Source organism: Nansenia antarctica, assembly GCF_963989245.1.
Source record: "Nansenia antarctica genome assembly, contig: SUPER_16_unloc_1, whole genome shotgun sequence".
Classification (NCBI taxonomy): Eukaryota; Metazoa; Chordata; class Actinopteri; order Argentiniformes; family Microstomatidae; genus Nansenia; species Nansenia antarctica.
Window position 1 is genome coordinate 336671 of NW_027663469.1, and position 21170 is coordinate 357840.

The 21170-nt window shown below is 47.2% G+C and overlaps 1 protein-coding gene across 1 annotated transcript in view; it reads right to left on the reverse strand.

Moving 5' to 3' along the window:
• Nucleotides 1-11098: 11098 nt before the first annotated feature.
• The window catches only part of LOC308172272 (pre-mRNA-processing factor 40 homolog A-like), a gene marked incomplete at both ends in the record, with an annotated part of 36441 nt that continues 26369 nt past the window's right edge, over nt 11099-21170 (reverse strand). The window contains one exon of the mRNA XM_080550783.1: nt 11099-11253. Within this exon, the coding sequence (XP_080406909.1) occupies nt 11099-11253 (155 nt within the window). The remainder of the gene's footprint in view (nt 11254-21170) is intronic.

Consider the following 21170-nt stretch of genomic DNA (forward strand, 5'->3'; position numbering starts at 1 on the left):
CAAAAAGGGACATTCATCTAGTCTATGACGGTTGTGTTGTGCTATGTAGTCTATGACCAAACCAGTGTTGGTGAAGTGAAGACAGTTTTATGGCAGGTTGAAGTTCATCCGTTCTGCATTTACACCAGCTAATGATCAGCTAAGTCCTATTTCTTAAATCATCTTTAACCTTGAATATAGGGAGGGACTGATTCATTTCAGATCGGGGATACAAGATGAGTGAACTGACCAGGTATTATCCTGAACCTGACCACCAGACTTTAGGGTCAATTCCATTTCAATTCAGGAAGTCAGCTGAAAGTCTATTGAATTCTAATTTAAATTCCTCATTAAAAATAATGTTCATCTTCACAATACCTTCATGATTGAGTAATTAGCTCAACCAGATGGACTGGGCTAAAACTAAAATATCCAGCCTAGGGTGACAACATGATCTACAGAAACAGCTACAGAAACAATATTTGTACAGAATGTATCTCCACTCAGACTTATAATAGGTGAATTTAACTTAGAAACGTATTTTCTTTCTATTTCTATCTATTAGCACCGCCAAAGCCAGCCTGGCCTGGTTTACACACGTCCGTGAAAGTGAAAGTGAAACTAACAATTTCCCTTTATTTTCCATATTTCTACATAGTTCGTAATAGATAGTTGCATATTCAATGTTTTTTGTGTGTAACTAAACCAATTGCTGTTTGCTTCCCCAGCTTTTCCACATTGTTTTAATAAAATCATTTGGACAAGAGAAGTCACTTGTTTTGACAATTTCCATTCTCGACAACTTACATTTGATAAATTCCTCCAGTTCCACTGCCGGCTGGTTGTAGCCATTTGCCTTTAATACCTCAATCGCTACAGGGATGGCACCAGCGTCAGTGAATCGTGTGATTAAAAGTTTAACGATGTCAATAACATCCTTATCCTCCACATCGTTCTCGAAGATGCGCCGTTCCTGACCCTTCTGCGCGCGGTCGCAACGTTTAGATAAAAAGTTGCTGTTGTATAACTTTAAACATTGGATTAAAGAGATTATTAAGTGGATACAACTATATATTAAGCATTGTGTCCGTATTGAAATTGGAAAATGTAACCCTTGAGAACGAAACTTACAGAGCCATGCCTACATAACATGATGTGATGTTTAATGCTGAAACCCTAACTGACCTGCCTCTATTTTGCAACTTGCCTGCCTTGGCCCTATCAAAAAGAGCCTGAGTGTTCTACAGTGGCCTTCCCAATCACCGGATCTGAATCCAATAGAACACCTTTGGGATGTGGTAGAACGGGAGATTCACAACTTGAGAGTGCACCTGAAAAATCTATCAAGTCATGATGGACCAGAATCTCAAAGGAATGTTTAACATCTTGTGGAATCTATGCCACGAAGGATTGAGACTGTTTTGAGAGCAAAGGGAGGCCCTACCCAGTATTACAGTAGTAGGCTATAGTGTTCCTAATAAAGTGAGTGTAGTAGCCAAAGCCACGGTGTGGTTTTATTGGACCATAGCGAAAGTGAGGTAATGCAGAAATGTAATTCATCTAAATGTGATGTAAATTTGACTGAATTCCTGCCAGTTTACATTAGGGATGCAACCTCAGCAAATATGTTCAAGTCAAGACTAAAAACCCATCTTTTTAATATTGCCTTTAAATGACTAAATAATTAAATTATGATTATATAATGATTGGAGCACTTTGAGCTGCAACGTTTGCAGGAAAAGCGCTATACAAATAAAAAGTTATTATTATTATTATTATTATTATTATTATTATTATTATTATCTGTTTACTGTAGTTATATCAGTATTACAAAGCATTTGAGATGGGACAGTTCTGGTATTTTTGCCACCAAAATGCTAACTTTGATACACTTGGGTATCCATAAACCATAAAAGAGTTTTACTGAAAAGAAAAAGGGAAACGGCTAGAAGCAATATATGAAATCTGTAGCTTTATGTCTATACACAGTAATGTATAAGAAAAAGGTTATTTAAACATGTGACAATGTGCTGTATGTTTCTACGTTGAACAGTTGTTGTAGAAAATGAACAAACAAATTAGTTTAATTAATTCTATTAATTAATTTCTATAATAAGTTGTTCTATGCTACTTGGAAGTTTTGAGTCATATTTCAACTTGTCTGATTGCGATGACATGATTTGTGATGAATATAGGTCAACTCTACAATTTTATTATTCATGTTAAATACATCTGCTGGAGAAGGAATTCCTCATGAACCCCTAAATAGGTTTGCTGACAAAATGGACCCTGGCTATAACTGTGAGGTCACAGTGTCTGAAGTTAGAATTCTTCTAAAACATAAGTGATTGATGACAACCATAGAACATGCAGCTGGAGTTCTAGAATCCAGCTAGAGTACACATGCCGTTCATTTACCTGCAATTCATCTGTGAAGAGCTAGATAGATAAACGTTATTCGTTCTTTTCCCCCAAAAAATTGAAGACATGAATCCTAGTGCGCCTATTCAATGGATGGGGTCGTCAACATTCAGTGGGGTCGGCAACATCTTCGTTAAGGATTTAGTGGAGACGTTCAACAGCAAGCACCTCTACGACACGTTCTCGGAGTTTGGGAGCATCCTTTCCTGCAAGGTAGCGTCTGACGCGAATGGTAATGCTAAAGGCTATGGCTTTGTGCAGTATAACACCAAGGAGGCTGCTGAGAGAGCGATTAAGAGACTCAACGGCACGTTATTGAACGGCAGAAAAGTGTTCGTCAGAAAAGTGTTCTTCCAAACGCGCAAAGAACGAGAGGCTGAACTCGGATCCAGGGCCGGAGAGTTCACCAACGTGTATGTCAAGAACTTCGGAGAGGATATGGACGACCGACGCCTTCAGGAGAGGTTTGAAAGATTTGGACCAGTCCTGAGTGTCCGTGCCTTGACCGATGACGCTGGTAAATCCATGGGTTTTGGATTTGTCAACTTCGCAAGGCATGAGGATGCCAAGAGGGTCGTTGATGAGATGAACGGCCAGGAGCTAAATGGGAGGCGGGTCTACGTGGGCCGTGCCCAGAAGAGAGGAGAGCGCCAGACTGTGCTGAAGCGCCAGTTTGAGCATATAAATCAGGGCCACAGGACCAGATACCAGGTGTGTGTATATGAACAAACATAATACTGTATCAGAAAGCTCATAATCTTGGTAAGCATTGTTGATGTATTTGAGGCATGAAAAACATCTTAGTAAAACACAGTTTCTCTCTACCAGGGTGTCAATCTTTATGTCAAGAACTTGCACGATTGTTTGGACGACAAGCAGCTGCACAAAGAGTTCTCCCACTTCGGAACAATCACCAGCGCAAAGGTGATGACGGAGGGCGGACGCAGCAAGGGATTCGGCTTCGTGTGCTTCTCCTCCCCCGAGGACGCCACCAAGGCCGTGACCGTGATGAACGGTCGCATCGTGGCCACCAAGCCCCTGTACGTGGCCCTGGCCCAGGGCAAGGAGGAGCGCCAGGCTCGCGCAACCAACCAGCACGTGCAGAGTACGGCCAGCGGCTGCGCCGTTCCCAACCCAGGCATCAACCCCTACCAGGTTGCTCCCCCACCTGGGTTCTTCATGGCGGCCATTCCACAGGCCCAGAACTGTGCTGCACCGGACTTCACCAACCAGCTGGCTCAGCTGAGACCCACTCATCTCCTAGACACACCTCCTCAGCACTTCCAGAACACGCCCACCAACGCCATGTGTCCGTCGGCTACCAGGCCTAAGACCTTCAACGTTCCCAACCCAGGCATCAACCCCTACCAGGTTGCTCCCCCACCTGGGTTCTTCATGGCGGCCATTCCACAGGCCCAGAACTGTGCTGCACCGGACTTCACCAACCAGCTGGCTCAGCTGAGACCCACTCATCTCCTAGACACACCTCCTCAGCACTTCCAGAACACGCCCACCAACGCCATGTGTCCGTCGGCTACCAGGCCTAAGACCTTCAACGCTATGAAGGCCACGCCCTCCCTGGTTCCCCCTATGATGACCTCTCAGCGCGCGGGTCAGTATATTTAGTGAAGTAATCCTGCCCCAAAGAGCACTATCCAAACATTTGCCATAAATATCCCTTTGATTATGATTATCTTCCCTCTCAGCTACCCAGGCCTTGAGAAAGCACCCTGCCAGTGCAGACGCAGCTACAGCACGGATGCACACTGTGCCCCGTAACAAGTACACAGCTGGTGTACACCTCCTGCAGCACATGGCTCCCCAGCCACAGATCCCCATGAAGCAGCCTGCTATCCATGAGGAGCTTCGGACTGACTCCATTTTGGCTGCCGTTCCCCATGAGGACCTGAAGCAAATGATAGGCGAGTCTATTTGTTTGTTTCAATGAATCCCCCATTAGGTTAGTATAATTACTGTTACTGATATTTATTCTCCCCCTCCCTCCAGGTGAGCGTTTCTCATCTATCCACAGCATGCACCCCATCGCTCCCAAGGTCACTGGCATGCTGCTGGAGATGGACAACTCTGACCTGCTCCGCATGCTGGAGTCTCCACAGTTCCTGCGCTCCAAGGTGGACGAAGCGGTCGCTGCGCTGGAGGCCCACTCATTCATTCATTCATTCATGGAAGACCATTCATTCATTCACTGGGCTGAGGAGGCTGTACAGAAATCTGGCCACGTCCCAGTTTGAGTTTCAAGCGGCTAACGCGTAAAAAAGGAGACGCGGACTTTGAAACCTACTTCACCGATAACTATGCAAAACGAATAAATGACTTCATCACAAAATGAAATCGATTGACTCAGCTATGTCTAAAAAAAGGGTAAGCTGTACCTCGATGATGAATGTAAAAGCACTGGTTGGACCAGGCTACACGTGAACGCGCAAAACGGAGATTAGGGGTGAAAACCTGTCAACATTGGGATTTGAAAATAAGGGATATTTTCCCGAAAATAAGGGATATCCCTCGCACGCCCCCGGGCCGACCCCACCCCCAACCCCACCCCACCGTCCACAAACCATACCCCTTACATTTAGACAAGGGTACACACAGTCAATCCTAACATCACCACTAGACAACCATAGGATACCTCGATGGAGCATGCTGGTCACTTGTGGGGGAAACATGCACTGATCAATGGGCGAACCACTGCCACGTGACCTATTTTGATCTACAAGGCTTCTCACTCCCTCTCTCTTATTCATACAATACGATATTACAATATATTAGAAATATTGGTTTTAACATTATGTTGTTTTTTTTATTTTTTTGTGCTTTGCATTCATAACATTATAATGTACAATTGTGATTAAAATGCAATAGGAAACTATCAATTAAAATGTGGGTATGAACGACTGTCTGTGTTTTCTTTTTGTATAGTGTGTCAACACATTTTCGACCTTATCTGGACGTGTAGAGCACATAGAGTAATGTAGAGTAATGTGCAACAATACTATGTGCAATATGACAACCCTTGTGTACATAAGGTTCAGATATAGGACTGCAAGCAGGATGCCATTTAATAAGTAACACCTTGACATTTTGTGTGGATATGCTCAGATCATAGTTCAGAATGACATACTACACATGATTGACAAAGAGACAAAGTAATTCATAATTAAATGAAAGCAATGAAGATTGAGAGCTGCTCGAATCTTAAAAGTGAGGCTAGCAGAAAATGGACCCTGATTCATTATGGTCGCAGTTGTGTGCACTGATCTCAAGTTAAGATTCCACCCATAGAACCCAAGGTATGGGCTCCAACTAATCATACCATTGCACAACCCTTTTTCAAAAGTATTCCTTTGTGCATCCATTCCAATTTAAGTCCACATGGGGGAGCTAGAGCATACTTCAGGAGAAGGGTGGGGCTGAAAAGGAAATAACATGATAGCATGATACCAAGACAGTTCACCTACATACACAAGTTGTTTCCTAACTCGGTTCTACTGTTTTTGGGCTTCCAGTTAACAAAATAACATGTAGCCTATGTTTTTAGTATAGCTCAACTTCACTATCCAAGGTTAGTGTGGTGTTCTCTCTGTGACCGTACTTCAAACTTCCTGTGATTGTGAAAAGAATACTCTGAGATTTACTGTATTTCTGCATTATAACTGCATTATTACAGAAGGTGAATTTCATACTTCACGGCTTTCATGATTTATTACTGTCTTTCCTGTGCACTCACAAATGCAATGTTGACCCAATGTGGGTGTGGCACATAATGTGCAAGTGTCCAGAAGTGTTCTAATTTTCAGTAGAAAATAACTTCACTGCAACTTTTGAAAATACATTTATTCTCTGGTATAAAAGATTAACAAACGCAGGAAAATCTTATAAAAACATGATTTAGTACATTTTTAAACCACTATTATGACCCTGAAAACATTTAACAGCTAAGCTGACGCCTATTATAACACATTTTCAGTTCAAGCCAATGTCTTGGCAAAAATAGGGGTCCAATTCAATTACAATGTTTTTCATTATCAAACTGCATTTTGGGCCTTTCCTGATAACCATGTCAATGATGGCACGGGCTCTGTCTGCCCTTATCACTTTAGACATTACTGCCTCTGCTTCATGTGGATTCATCACTTTCTCTAGTTGAAGTTTGTCCAGTAGAGAGTCAAGATTTGGGCCTGATACTCCGTTCACAAACTTTGGCCGCACAGACGTCAGAGTGTCTGCTGCTGAAGATGTCTGACTGCAATCAGCCTGTGGCCTCTCCACTGATGCAGCACCTTGTATGGGAAACAAAAAGGGACATTCATCTAGTCTATGACGGTTGTGTTGTGCTATGTAGTCTATGACCAAACCAGTGTTGGTGAAGTGAAGACAGTTTTATGGCAGGTTGAAGTTCATCCGTTCTGCATTTACACCAGCTAATGATCAGCTAAGTCCTATTTCTTAAATCATCTTTAACCTTGAATATAGGGAGGGACTGATTCATTTCAGATCGGGGATACAAGATGAGTGAACTGACCAGGTTGTTGTGAATCCCTCTTCGGCTCCGCCCCCTTCTGCCTCGTTGGCGCTCGTTGAGCCTCATCAGGCTCAAGTGGAGACAGCTGGGTCCAGCTATCAACTCAGGAGGAGGCAGCCCTATAAAGAGCCCCAGAGACCTTCCTCCGACGCTTGATTATTTTGACCCATGTGGAACCTGCCTCCCCCCCCCTGCCTAGACCTCCTGCCTGCCTATCGACTACGTCTCCTGCCTATGTCCCTGCCTGCCTAACGACCACCCCTCCTGCCTATGCCCCTGCCTGCCTACCGCCTACTCCTCCTGCCTAACCCCTGCCTGCCTGCCGCCTACTCCTCCTGCCTAACCCCCCCGTCTGCCTGCCTGCCGACTATTCCCCCTCTCTGCTCTGGACTGGTTAGTACACGCACATATTTCAACACTTCACTCATCTACATATCTACACCACACTAGTTTTGCACGCTAGACACACACACCCAGACACATAGAGTACAGTTCCACTCACACCTCATTTACATTATCCAGTTCTCTGGCATCCACACATTCCCCCCACTTAGGCCCCGTTAGAGTAGGGTTATTCTTTTGTCCCTCATTTTTATTAAATCCTTTTATTATTAATTTGCCTCTTGTGTCCGTCTGTTCTGGGGTTCTGCCACACTTGACTCTTTAGCTAGTGCTACCATAACAGAATAATCAAGCCAAAATGAGTCAAGGCAGCACCTCGGGGCAGACGCCCGCAGTTAAGCCCAACCCAGTGTCCCATTCAGTTGACGAGCTTGTTTCCGCCCACGCGGCCGAGCTCGCGTCCCTCCAGGCGGAGTTGTGTAAGGCTTTCCCCTCCGTTCAGGGTAACATCGCTGAGCTCCAGAAGTCGTCCACCTCCGCCTCAGCTGCTCTCGCCTCCCTTGCTGTCCAGATGGGCACTCTAGTCTCTGCGGTGGCTTCCATCCAGCTGAGGCTGAACACGCTCCCTGGAGGAGCTGCAGTCCCTGCTCCCCCTGCTGATTCACCGGGGGTTCCAGCCCCCCCAGGGCGAGCTCCCGCCCAACCCGAGCCCAACCTGGTTACCCCTCGACCCTTTGGAGGGAACTTTGATCTGGGCAGAGGGTTCCTGACCCAGTGCGAACTTTTTTTTGCTTTCCAACCGTCCAAGTATGGGTCAGAAGAGGCTAAAGTAGCCTTCATTATGTCCCTCCTGGTGGACAAGGCTCTAGACTGGGCCATAGCCGTGGTGGGCAGAGACCCACATCTTGCCCAGGACTACGAGGCGTTCCGCCGGGAGTTTTCCTTTTTGTTTGACCACCCCTCTGACGGCGCGGACGCCGCCTCCAGGATGCTGGAACTCCGGCAAGGCTCCAGGACCGTCGCGGACTACACCTTAGAGTTCCGGATCCTCGCCGCCGACAGCGGGTGGGGAGACATAGCGCTCCTTTGCGCCTACCGGCGGGGTCTGAGTGAGGCGGTGAAGGACCTTATCGTCCGGGACCGCCCAGGCTCCCTTCAAGAACTGGTCACCTTGTCCCTACAAATGGATGAGCGCCTGCGGGAGCGCCGCCAGGAGCGCAGTCAACGCGCCGTGGGGCCCCCTCACTCGGTCCCCAGCCGCACGTCCTCTCTCCCCCGTTTTGCGGCCGCCCACTCGGCCCTGCCCCCTCGGGTTCCCATGCTCTCCCCAGCCCCGTCCACCTCTGAGTCAGCAGAGGAGCCCATGCAGGTCGGCCGGTCCCGCCTCTCTCAGGAAGAGAGAGAGCAGAGAATGCGGGGCGGGCTGTGCCTGTATTGCGGAAGACCCGGACACGTCCTCCGAACCTGCCCGGCGCGGCCAAAAGACCCGGCTCACTAAAGGAAGGGTTTTTGGTGAGCCGTGCCTCGATCCCCCAACCCATCAAGAACCACAACCGGCTGTTCCCAGCCACCCTCTCCTGGGGTGAGGAGTCCTTTTCTGCCGGCGCCCTCATTGATTCCGGGGCCGACGAGTGCTTGATGGACATCTCCCTCGCTCGTCAGGCCGGCATCCCGCTCGTTCCCCTCGACCATGCCTTGTTCCCCCAAGCCATCGATGGTAGGCCCTTAGGTAGGATCACTCACAGCACGGAATCCCTCACCCTCACCATGTCCGGTAATCACGTCGAGACGGCACGTTTTCTTGTCCTCCACGCCCCCACTGCACCCCTTGTATTAGGTAGGCCGTGGTTGGAGAGACACGATCCCCACATCTCCTGGACCACTGGGCGGATTTTGGGCTGGAGCATCCCCTGTCATGCCAACTGCCTACGCTCCGCCCTCTCTCCGTCCAGCGGTCCCAGGCCCGTAGTCTCTCCCCCGGACCTCACTGGTGTCCCCTCTACGTATCTTGACCTGGCCATGGTGTTTAGTAAGGACCGCGCCCTTTCACTTCCTCCTCACCGGCCGTATGATTGTCCCATCAACCTCCTTCCCGGGGCAGCCCTTCCCAAGGGTCGTCTCTACAACCTCTCGGTCCCGGAGAAGGAGGCAATGCGCAATTATATAGCCGAGTCCCTAGCCTCGGGTGTAATTCGACCATCGTCTTCCCCCCTCGCGGCGGGCTTCTTCTTTGTGGCGAAGAAGGATGGTGGCCTGAGGCCCTGTATAGATTTTCGTAGTTTAAACACCATCACTGTTAAGAATAAATACCCACTCCCCCTTATGAGTTCCACTTTCGAGCCACTCACTCACGCCCGGGTGTTCACTAAACTTGACCTCCGCAACGCCTACCATCTGGTTAGGGTCAAGGAGGGGGACGAGTGGAAGACCGGGTTCAACACCCACCTCGGTCACTTCGAGTACCTGGTCATGCCCTTTGGCCTGTCCAATGCCCCCGGAGTCTTCCAGGAGCTGGTCAATGACGTGCTGAGGGACATGATAAATGTTTTCGTGGTTGTTTACCTGGATGATATCCTGATCTTTTCCCCGACCATGGAGGAACACCACCAACACGTGCGCCTGGTCCTACAACGGCTCCTGGAGAATCGCCTCTTCGTCAAGGCGGAGAAATGCGTCTTCCACTCCTCCTCTGTGACGTACCTGGGTAACGTCGTGGAGGAAGGGCAAATGCGCGCCGACCCGGCTAAGATTAAGGCGGTGGCAGAGTGGCCACGACCCACCGACCGAACACAACTCCGGCGCTTCCTCGGGTTCGCCGGGTTTACCCGGCGGTTCATCAAGGGGTTTAGCCAGGTGGCGGCCCCTCTCACTGCTTGTACCTCCACCGTTCGCCCGTTCTCTTGGACCCCTGAGGCTGAGGCGGCCTTCTCCACCCTGAAGGGCCTCTTTACGACCGCGCCGGTGTTGGCCCACCCGGATCCAGCCAGGCAGTTCATCGTGGAGGTAGACGCTTCAGACACGGGCGTCGGGGCCGTTCTCACCCAGCGGTCGGAGGAGGACCAGAAGGTCCACCCGTGTGCCTACTACTCTCGCCGGTTTGACCCTGCCGAGAGGAACTACGATGTGGGCAACAAGGAGTTGCTGGCCATCCACGCTGCCCTCGGAGAGTGGAGGCACTGGCTGGAGGGGGCTAAGCTGCCGTTCCTAGTGTGGTCTGACCACAAGAACTTGACCTATATGAGGACGGCAAAAAGGCTTAACCCTAGACAGGCACGCTGGGCCCTGTTCTTCAGCCGATTCGACTTCACCCTCACCTACCGCCCGGGGTCAAAGAACGTCAGGGCGGACGCCCTCTCCCGGCTGTTCCCGGGGGAGTCCCCGGATATGCCGGTGACCCAAGACACCATCCTCCCCCCTACCCGGGTGGTAGGTGTCGTCACCTGGGCCATCGAGTCGGTGGTCAGACAGGCCCAGCGTGCCGAGCCGGACCCAGGTACCGGACCCCGGCACAGACTTTTTGTTCCCTCCACTGTCCGGCCGCAAGTGCTAGAGTGGGGGCACTCTAGTCACTTTGCCTGCCACCCTGGCTCCCACCGGACAGCGGAGTTTATCAGCCGACGTTTTTGGTGGCCCACACTCCGGGGGGACGTTAAGGAGTTTGTGGGTGCCTGCACCATCTGCTCCCGAAGTAAGGCCTCCCATCGTCCTCCTTCGGGCCTCCTATGTCCCCTCCCTATCCCCGGTCGTCCTTGGTCCCACATCGCGTTAGACTTCGTTACGGGGCTCCCCTTATCCAAGGGTAAGGACACCATCCTAACCATTGTGGACAGGTTTTCCAAGGCTGTCCACTTTGTCGCCCTTCCCAAGCTCCCCTCCGCGGCCGAGACTGCTGACCTCCTCACGCTCCATGTGGTGAGGCTCCACGGCATTCCCCACAACATTGTGTCCGACCGGGGCCCCCAGTTCATCTCCAAGGTGTGGCAGGCCTTCTGTAAGGGAATTGGGGCCTCGGTCAGCCTCACCTCTGGATACCATCCGCAGTCCAACGGACAGGCCGAGCGGACCAACCAGGCCCTGGAGGCAGCCCTGCGTTGTGTCACCACCAGCAACCCCGCCTCCTGGGCCAAGTACCTACCATGGGTGGAGTATGCCATCAACACCATGGAGAGCTCCGCCACGGGTATGTCCCCTTTTGAGTGCTCCTTGGGCTATCAACCTCCTCTCTTTCCCCAACAGGAGCTGGAGGTGGCAGTCCCGTCCACCAGGGTCCACCTCCGCCGGTGTCGGCGCATCTGGAGGACCACCCGGACCGCTCTGCTGCGGGCCACTGAGCGGTCCCGTCGCTGTGCCGACCGGCGGAGGGTGCCAGCCCCGGCCTATCGTCCCGGCCAGAAGGTCTGGCTGTTGGCCCGGGACCTGCCCCTCCAGACCGCCCAGACCTCCTCCCGTAAGCTAAATCCCCGCTATGTTGGGCCCTACACTATTGACCGGATTATTAACCCTGCAGCGGTTCGATTAAACCTTCCCCCTGCTCTCAAGGTCCACCCAGTATTTCACGTGTCCCTCCTCAAGCCTGTTTCCACTAGCCCCCTGTCCCCCCCCGTTCCAGCCCCCCCACCTCCCCGGGTCCTGAAGGATGGCGACCAGGTGTGGACGGTTGACCGCCTACTGGCTGTCCGCCGTAGGGGACGGGGGTTCCAGTATCTGGTGGACTGGGTGGGTTACGGCCCCGAAGACCGGAGCTGGGTGCCCCCGTCCTACCTCGCCGACCCCACACTCCTGGAGGATTTTTATCGGGCCCACCCGGACGCTCCAGGACGGTCGTCAGGTGCCTCCCCTAAGGGGGGGGGTACTGTTGTGAATCCCTCTTCGGCTCCGCCCCCTTCTGCCTCGTTGGCGCTCGTTGAGCCTCATCAGGCTCAAGTGGAGACAGCTGGGTCCAGCTATCAACTCAGGAGGAGGCAGCCCTATAAAGAGCCCCAGAGACCTTCCTCCGACGCTTGATTATTTTGACCCATGTGGAACCTGCCTCCCCCCCCCTGCCTAGACCTCCTGCCTGCCTATCGACTACGTCTCCTGCCTATGTCCCTGCCTGCCTAACGACCACCCCTCCTGCCTATGCCCCTGCCTGCCTACCGCCTACTCCTCCTGCCTAACCCCTGCCTGCCTGCCGCCTACTCCTCCTGCCTAACCCCCCCGTCTGCCTGCCTGCCGACTATTCCCCCTCTCTGCTCTGGACTGGTTAGTACACGCACATATTTCAACACTTCACTCATCTACATATCTACACCACACTAGTTTTGCACGCTAGACACACACACCCAGACACATAGAGTACAGTTCCACTCACACCTCATTTACATTATCCAGTTCTCTGGCATCCACACATTCCCCCCACTTAGGCCCCGTTAGAGTAGGGTTATTCTTTTGTCCCTCATTTTTATTAAATCCTTTTATTATTAATTTGCCTCTTGTGTCCGTCTGTTCTGGGGTTCTGCCACACTTGACTCTTTAGCTAGTGCTACCATAACACAGGTATTATCCTGAACCTGACCACCAGACTTTAGGGTCAATTCCATTTCAATTCAGGAAGTCAGCTGAAAGTCTATTGAATTCTAATTTAAATTCCTCATTAAAAATAATGTTCATCTTCACAATACCTTCATGATTGAGTAATTAGCTCAACCAGATGGACTGGGCTAAAACTAAAATATCCAGCCTAGGGTGACAACATGATCTACAGAAACAGCTACAGAAACAATATTTGTACAGAATGTATCTCCACTCAGACTTATAATAGGTGAATTTAACTTAGAAACGTATTTTCTTTCTATTTCTATCTATTAGCACCGCCAAAGCCAGCCTGGCCTGGTTTACACACGTCCGTGAAAGTGAAAGTGAAACTAACAATTTCCCTTTATTTTCCATATTTCTACATAGTTCGTAATAGATAGTTGCATATTCAATGTTTTTTGTGTGTAACTAAACCAATTGCTGTTTGCTTCCCCAGCTTTTCCACATTGTTTTAATAAAATCATTTGGACAAGAGAAGTCACTTGTTTTGACAATTTCCATTCTCGACAACTTACATTTGATAAATTCCTCCAGTTCCACTGCCGGCTGGTTGTAGCCATTTGCCTTTAATACCTCAATCGCTACAGGGATGGCACCAGCGTCAGTGAATCGTGTGATTAAAAGTTTAACGATGTCAATAACATCCTTATCCTCCACATCGTTCTCGAAGATGCGCCGTTCCTGACCCTTCTGCGCGCGGTCGCAACGTTTAGATAAAAAGTTGCTGTTGTATAACTTTAAACATTGGATTAAAGAGATTATTAAGTGGATACAACTATATATTAAGCATTGTGTCCGTATTGAAATTGGAAAATGTAACCCTTGAGAACGAAACTTACAGAGCCATGCCTACATAACATGATGTGATGTTTAATGCTGAAACCCTAACTGACCTGCCTCTATTTTGCAACTTGCCTGCCTTGGCCCTATCAAAAAGAGCCTGAGTGTTCTACAGTGGCCTTCCCAATCACCGGATCTGAATCCAATAGAACACCTTTGGGATGTGGTAGAACGGGAGATTCACAACTTGAGAGTGCACCTGAAAAATCTATCAAGTCATGATGGACCAGAATCTCAAAGGAATGTTTAACATCTTGTGGAATCTATGCCACGAAGGATTGAGACTGTTTTGAGAGCAAAGGGAGGCCCTACCCAGTATTACAGTAGTAGGCTATAGTGTTCCTAATAAAGTGAGTGTAGTAGCCAAAGCCACGGTGTGGTTTTATTGGACCATAGCGAAAGTGAGGTAATGCAGAAATGTAATTCATCTAAATGTGATGTAAATTTGACTGAATTCCTGCCAGTTTACATTAGGGATGCAACCTCAGCAAATATGTTCAAGTCAAGACTAAAAACCCATCTTTTTAATATTGCCTTTAAATGACTAAATAATTAAATTATGATTATATAATGATTGGAGCACTTTGAGCTGCAACGTTTGCAGGAAAAGCGCTATACAAATAAAAAGTTATTATTATTATTATTATTATTATTATTATTATTATTATTATCTGTTTACTGTAGTTATATCAGTATTACAAAGCATTTGAGATGGGACAGTTCTGGTATTTTTGCCACCAAAATGCTAACTTTGATACACTTGGGTATCCATAAACCATAAAAGAGTTTTACTGAAAAGAAAAAGGGAAACGGCTAGAAGCAATATATGAAATCTGTAGCTTTATGTCTATACACAGTAATGTATAAGAAAAAGGTTATTTAAACATGTGACAATGTGCTGTATGTTTCTACGTTGAACAGTTGTTGTAGAAAATGAACAAACAAATTAGTTTAATTAATTCTATTAATTAATTTCTATAATAAGTTGTTCTATGCTACTTGGAAGTTTTGAGTCATATTTCAACTTGTCTGATTGCGATGACATGATTTGTGATGAATATAGGTCAACTCTACAATTTTATTATTCATGTTAAATACATCTGCTGGAGAAGGAATTCCTCATGAACCCCTAAATAGGTTTGCTGACAAAATGGACCCTGGCTATAACTGTGAGGTCACAGTGTCTGAAGTTAGAATTCTTCTAAAACATAAGTGATTGATGACAACCATAGAACATGCAGCTGGAGTTCTAGAATCCAGCTAGAGTACACATGCCGTTCATTTACCTGCAATTCATCTGTGAAGAGCTAGATAGATAAACGTTATTCGTTCTTTTCCCCCAAAAAATTGAAGACATGAATCCTAGTGCGCCTATTCAATGGATGGGGTCGTCAACATTCAGTGGGGTCGGCAACATCTTCGTTAAGGATTTAGTGGAGACGTTCAACAGCAAGCACCTCTACGACACGTTCTCGGAGTTTGGGAGCATCCTTTCCTGCAAGGTAGCGTCTGACGCGAATGGTAATGCTAAAGGCTATGGCTTTGTGCAGTATAACACCAAGGAGGCTGCTGAGAGAGCGATTAAGAGACTCAACGGCACGTTATTGAACGGCAGAAAAGTGTTCGTCAGAAAAGTGTTCTTCCAAACGCGCAAAGAACGAGAGGCTGAACTCGGATCCAGGGCCGGAGAGTTCACCAACGTGTATGTCAAGAACTTCGGAGAGGATATGGACGACCGACGCCTTCAGGAGAGGTTTGAAAGATTTGGACCAGTCCTGAGTGTCCGTGCCTTGACCGATGACGCTGGTAAATCCATGGGTTTTGGATTTGTCAACTTCGCAAGGCATGAGGATGCCAAGAGGGTCGTTGATGAGATGAACGGCCAGGAGCTAAATGGGAGGCGGGTCTACGTGGGCCGTGCCCAGAAGAGAGGAGAGCGCCAGACTGTGCTGAAGCGCCAGTTTGAGCATATAAATCAGGGCCACAGGACCAGATACCAGGTGTGTGTGTATATGAACAAACATAATACTGTATCAGAAAGCTCATAATCTTGGTAAGCATTGTTGATGTATTTGAGGCATGAAAAACATCTTAGTAAAACACAGTTTCTCTCTACCAGGGTGTCAATCTTTATGTCAAGAACTTGCACGATTGTTTGGACGACAAGCAGCTGCACAAAGAGTTCTCCCACTTCGGAACAATCACCAGCGCAAAGGTGATGACGGAGGGCGGACGCAGCAAGGGATTCGGCTTCGTGTGCTTCTCCTCCCCCGAGGACGCCACCAAGGCCGTGACCGTGATGAACGGTCGCATCGTGGCCACCAAGCCCCTGTACGTGGCCCTGGCCCAGGGCAAGGAGGAGCGCCAGGCTCGCGCAACCAACCAGCACGTGCAGAGTACGGCCAGCGGCTGCGCCGTTCCCAACCCAGGCATCAACCCCTACCAGGTTGCTCCCCCACCTGGGTTGTTCATGGCGGCCATTCCACAGGCCCAGAACTGTGCTGCACCGGACTTCACCAACCAGCTGGCTCAGCTGAGACCCACTCATCTCCTAGACACACCTCCTCAGCACTTCCAGAACACGCCCACCAACGCCATGTGTCCGTCGGCTACCAGGCCTAAGACCTTCAACGTTCCCAACCCAGGCATCAACCCCTACCAGGTTGCTCCCCCACCTGGGTTCTTCATGGCGGCCATTCCACAGGCCCAGAACTGTGCTGCACCGGACTTCACCAACCAGCTGGCTCAGCTGAGACCCACTCATCTCCTAGACACACCTCCTCAGCACTTCCAGAACACGCCCACCAACGCCATGTGTCCGTCGGCTACCAGGCCTAAGACCTTCAACGCTATGAAGGCCACGCCCTCCCTGGTTCCCCCTATGATGACCTCTCAGCGCGCGGGTCAGTATATTTAGTGAAGTAATCCTGCCCCAAAGAGCACTATCCAAACATTTGCCATAAATATCCCTTTGATTATGATTATCTTCCCTCTCAGCTACCCAGGCCTTGAGAAAGCACCCTGCCAGTGCAGACGCAGCTACAGCACGGATGCACACTGTGCCCCGTAACAAGTACACAGCTGGTGTACACCTCCTGCAGCACATGGCTCCCCAGCCACAGATCCCCATGAAGCAGCCTGCTATCCATGAGGAGCTTCGGACTGACTCCATTTTGGCTGCCGTTCCCCATGAGGACCTGAAGCAAATGATAGGCGAGTCTATTTGTTTGTTTCAATGAATCCCCCATTAGGTTAGTATAATTACTGTTACTGATATTTATTCTCCCCCTCCCTCCAGGTGAGCGTTTCTCATCTATCCACAGCATGCACCCCATCGCTCCCAAGGTCACTGGCATGCTGCTGGAGATGGACAACTCTGACCTGCTCCGCATGCTGGAGTCTCCACAGTTCCTGCGCTCCAAGGTGGACGAAGCGGTCGCTGCGCTGGAGGCCCACTCATTCATTCATTCATGGAAGACCATTCATTCATTCACTGGGCTGAGGAGGCTGTACAGAAATCTGGCCACGTCCCAGTTTGAGTTTCAAGCGGCTAACGCGTAAAAAAGGAGACGCGGACTTTGAAACCTACTTCACCGATAACTATGCAAAACGAATAAATGACTTCATCACAAAATGAAATCGATTGACTCAGCTATGTCTAAAAAAAGGGTAAGCTGTACCTCGATGATGAATGTAAAAGCACTGGTTGGACCAGGCTACACGTGAACGCGCAAAACGGAGATTAGGGGTGAAAACCTGTCAACATTGGGATTTGAAAATAAGGGATATATTCCCGAAAATAAGGGATATCCCTCGCACGCCCCCGGGCCGTCCCCACCCCCACCCCCACCCCACCGTCCACAAACCATACCCCTTACATTTAGACAAGGGTACACACAGTCAATCCTAACATCACCACTAGACAACCATAGGATACCTCGATGGAGCATGCTGGTCACTTGTGGGGGAAACATGCACTGATCAATGGGCGAACCACTGCCACGTGACCTATTTTGATCTACAAGGCTTCTCACTCCCTCTCTCTTATTCATACAATACGATATTACAATATATTAGAAATATTGGTTTTAACATTATGTTGTTTTTTTTTATTTTTTTGTGCTTTGCATTCATAACATTATAATGTACAATTGTGATTAAAATGCAATAGGAAACTATCAATTAAAATGTGGGTATGAACGACTGTCTGTGTTTTCTTTTTGTATAGTGTGTCAACACATTTTCGACCTTATCTGGACGTGTAGAGCACATCATATAATGTGCAACAATACTATGTGCAATATGACAACCCTTGTGTACATAAGGTTCAGATATAGGACTGCAAGCAGGATGCCATTTAATAAGTAACACCTTGACATTTTGTGTGGATATGCTCAGATCATAGTTCAGAATGACATACTACACATGATTGACAAAGAGACAAAGTAATTCATAATTAAATGAAAGCAATGAAGATTGAGAGCTGCTCGAATCTTAAAAGTGAGGCTAGCAGAAAATGGACCCTGATTCATTATGGTCGCAGTTGTGTGCACTGATCTCAAGTTAAGATTCCACCCATAGAACCCAAGGTATGGGCTCCAACTAATCATACCATTGCACAACCCTTTTTCAAAAGTATTCCTTTGTGCATCCATTCCAATTTAAGTCCACATGGGGGAGCTAGAGCATACTTCAGGAGAAGGGTGGGGCTGAAAAGGAAATAACATGATAGCATGATACCAAGACAGTTCACCTACATACACAAGTTGTTTCCTAACTCGGTTCTACTGTTTTTGGGCTTCCAGTTAACAAAATAACATGTAGCCTATGTTTTTAGTATAGCTCAACTTCACTATCCAAGGTTAGTGTGGTGTTCTCTCTGTGACCGTACTTCAAACTTCCTGTGATTGTGAAAAGAATACTCTGAGATTTACTGTATTTCTGCATTATAACTGCATTATTACAGAAGGTGAATTTCATACTTCACGGCTTTCATGATTTATTACTGTCTTTCCTGTGCACTCACAAATGCAATGTTGACCCAATGTGGGTGTGGCACATAATGTGCAAGTGTCCAGAAGTGTTCTAATTTTCAGTAGAAAATAACTTCACTGCAACTTTTGAAAATACATTTATTCTCTGGTATAAAAGATTAACAAACGCAGGAAAATCTTATAAAAACATGATTTAGTACATTTTTAAACCACTATTATGACCCTGAAAACATTTAACAGCTAAGCTGAGGCCTATTATAACACATTTTCAGTTCAAGCCAATGTCTTGGCAAAAATAGGGGTCCAATTCAATTACAATGTTTTTCATTATCAAACTGCATTTTGGGCCTTTCCTGATAACCATGTCAATGATGGCACGGGCTCTGTCTGCCCTTATCACTTTAGACATTACTGCCTCTGCTTCATGTGGATTCATCACTTTCTCTAGTTGAAGTTTGTCCAGTAGAGAGTCAAGATTTGGGCCTGATACTCCGTTCACAAACTTTGGCCGCACAGACGTCAGAGTGTCTGCTGCTGAAGATGTCTGACTGCAATCAGCCTGTGGCCTCTCCACTGATGCAGCACCTTGTATGGGAAACAAAAAGGGACATTCATCTAGTCTATGACGGTTGTGTTGTGCTATGTAGTCTATGACCAAACCAGTGTTGGTGAAGTGAAGACAGTTTTATGGCAGGTTGAAGTTCATCCGTTCTGCATTTACACCAGCTAATGATCAGCTAAGTCCTATTTCTTAAATCATCTTTAACCTTGAATATAGGGAGGGACTGATTCATTTCAGATCGGGGATACAAGATGAGTGAACTGACCAGGTATTATCCTGAACCTGACCACCAGACTTTAGGGTCAATTCCATTTCAATTCAGGAAGTCAGCTGAAAGTCTATTGAATTCTAATTTAAATTCCTCATTAAAAATAATGTTCATCTTCACAATACCTTCATGATTGAGTAATTAGCTCAACCAGATGGACTGGGCTAAAACTAAAATATCCAGCCTAGGGTGACAACATGATCTACAGAAACAGCTACAGAAACAATATTTGTACAGAATGTATCTCCACTCAGACTTATAATAGGTGAATTTAACTTAGAAACGTATTTTCTTTCTATTTCTATCTATTAGCACCGCCAAAGCCAGCCTGGCCTGGTTTACACACGTCCGTGAAAGTGAAAGTGAAACTAACAATTTCCCTTTATTTTCCATATTTCTACATAGTTCGTAATAGATAGTTGCATATTCAATGTTTTTTGTGTGTAACTAAACCAATTGCTGTTTGCTTCCCCAGCTTTTCCACATTGTTTTAATAAAATCATTTGGACAAGAGAAGTCACTTGTTTTGACAATTTCCATTCTCGACAACTTACATTTGATAAATTCCTCCAGTTCCACTGCCGGCTGGTTGTAGCCATTTGCCTTTAATACCTCAATCGCTACAGGGATGGCACCAGCGTCAGTGAATCGTGTGATTAAAAGTTTAACGATGTCAATAACATCCTTATCCTCCACATCGTTCTCGAAGATGCGCCGTTCCTGACCCTTCTGCGCGCGGTCGCAACGTTTAGATAAAAAGTTGCTGTTGTATAACTTTAAACATTGGATTAAAGAGATTATTAAGTGGATACAACTATATATTAAGCATTGTGTCCGTATTGAAATTGGAAAATGTAACCCTTGAGAACGAAACTTACAGAGCCATGCCTACATAACATGATGTGATGTTTAATGCTGAAACCCTAACTGACCTGCCTCTATTTTGCAACTTGCCTGCCTTGGCCCTATCAAAAAGAGCCTGAGTGTTCTACAGTGGCCTTCCCAATCACCGGATCTGAATCCAATAGAACACCTTTGGGATGTGGTAGAACGGGAGATTCACAACTTGAGAGTGCACCTGAAAAATCTATCAAGTCATGATGGACCAGAATCTCAAAGGAATGTTTAACATCTTGTGGAATCTATGCCACGAAGGATTGAGACTGTTTTGAGAGCAAAGGGAGGCCCCAGTATTACAGTAGTAGGCTATAGTGTTCCTAATAAAGTGAGTGTAGTAGCCAAAGCCACGGTGTGGTTTTATTGGACCATAGCGAAAGTGAGGTAATGCAGAAATGTAATTCATCTAAATGTGATGTAAATTTGACTGAATTCCTGCCAGTTTACATTAGGGATGCAACCTCAGCAAATATGTTCAAGTCAAGACTAAAAACCCATCTTTTTAATATTGCCTTTAAATGACTAAATAATTAAATTATGATTATCTAATGATTGGAGCACTTTGAGCTGCAACGTTTGCAGGAAAAGCGCTATACAAATAAAAAGTTATTATTATTATTATTATTATTATTATTATTATTATTATCTGTTTACTGTAGTTATAACAGTATTACAAAGCATTTGAGATGGGACAGTTCTGGTATTTTTGCCACCAAAATGCTAACTTTGATACACTTGGGTATCCATAAA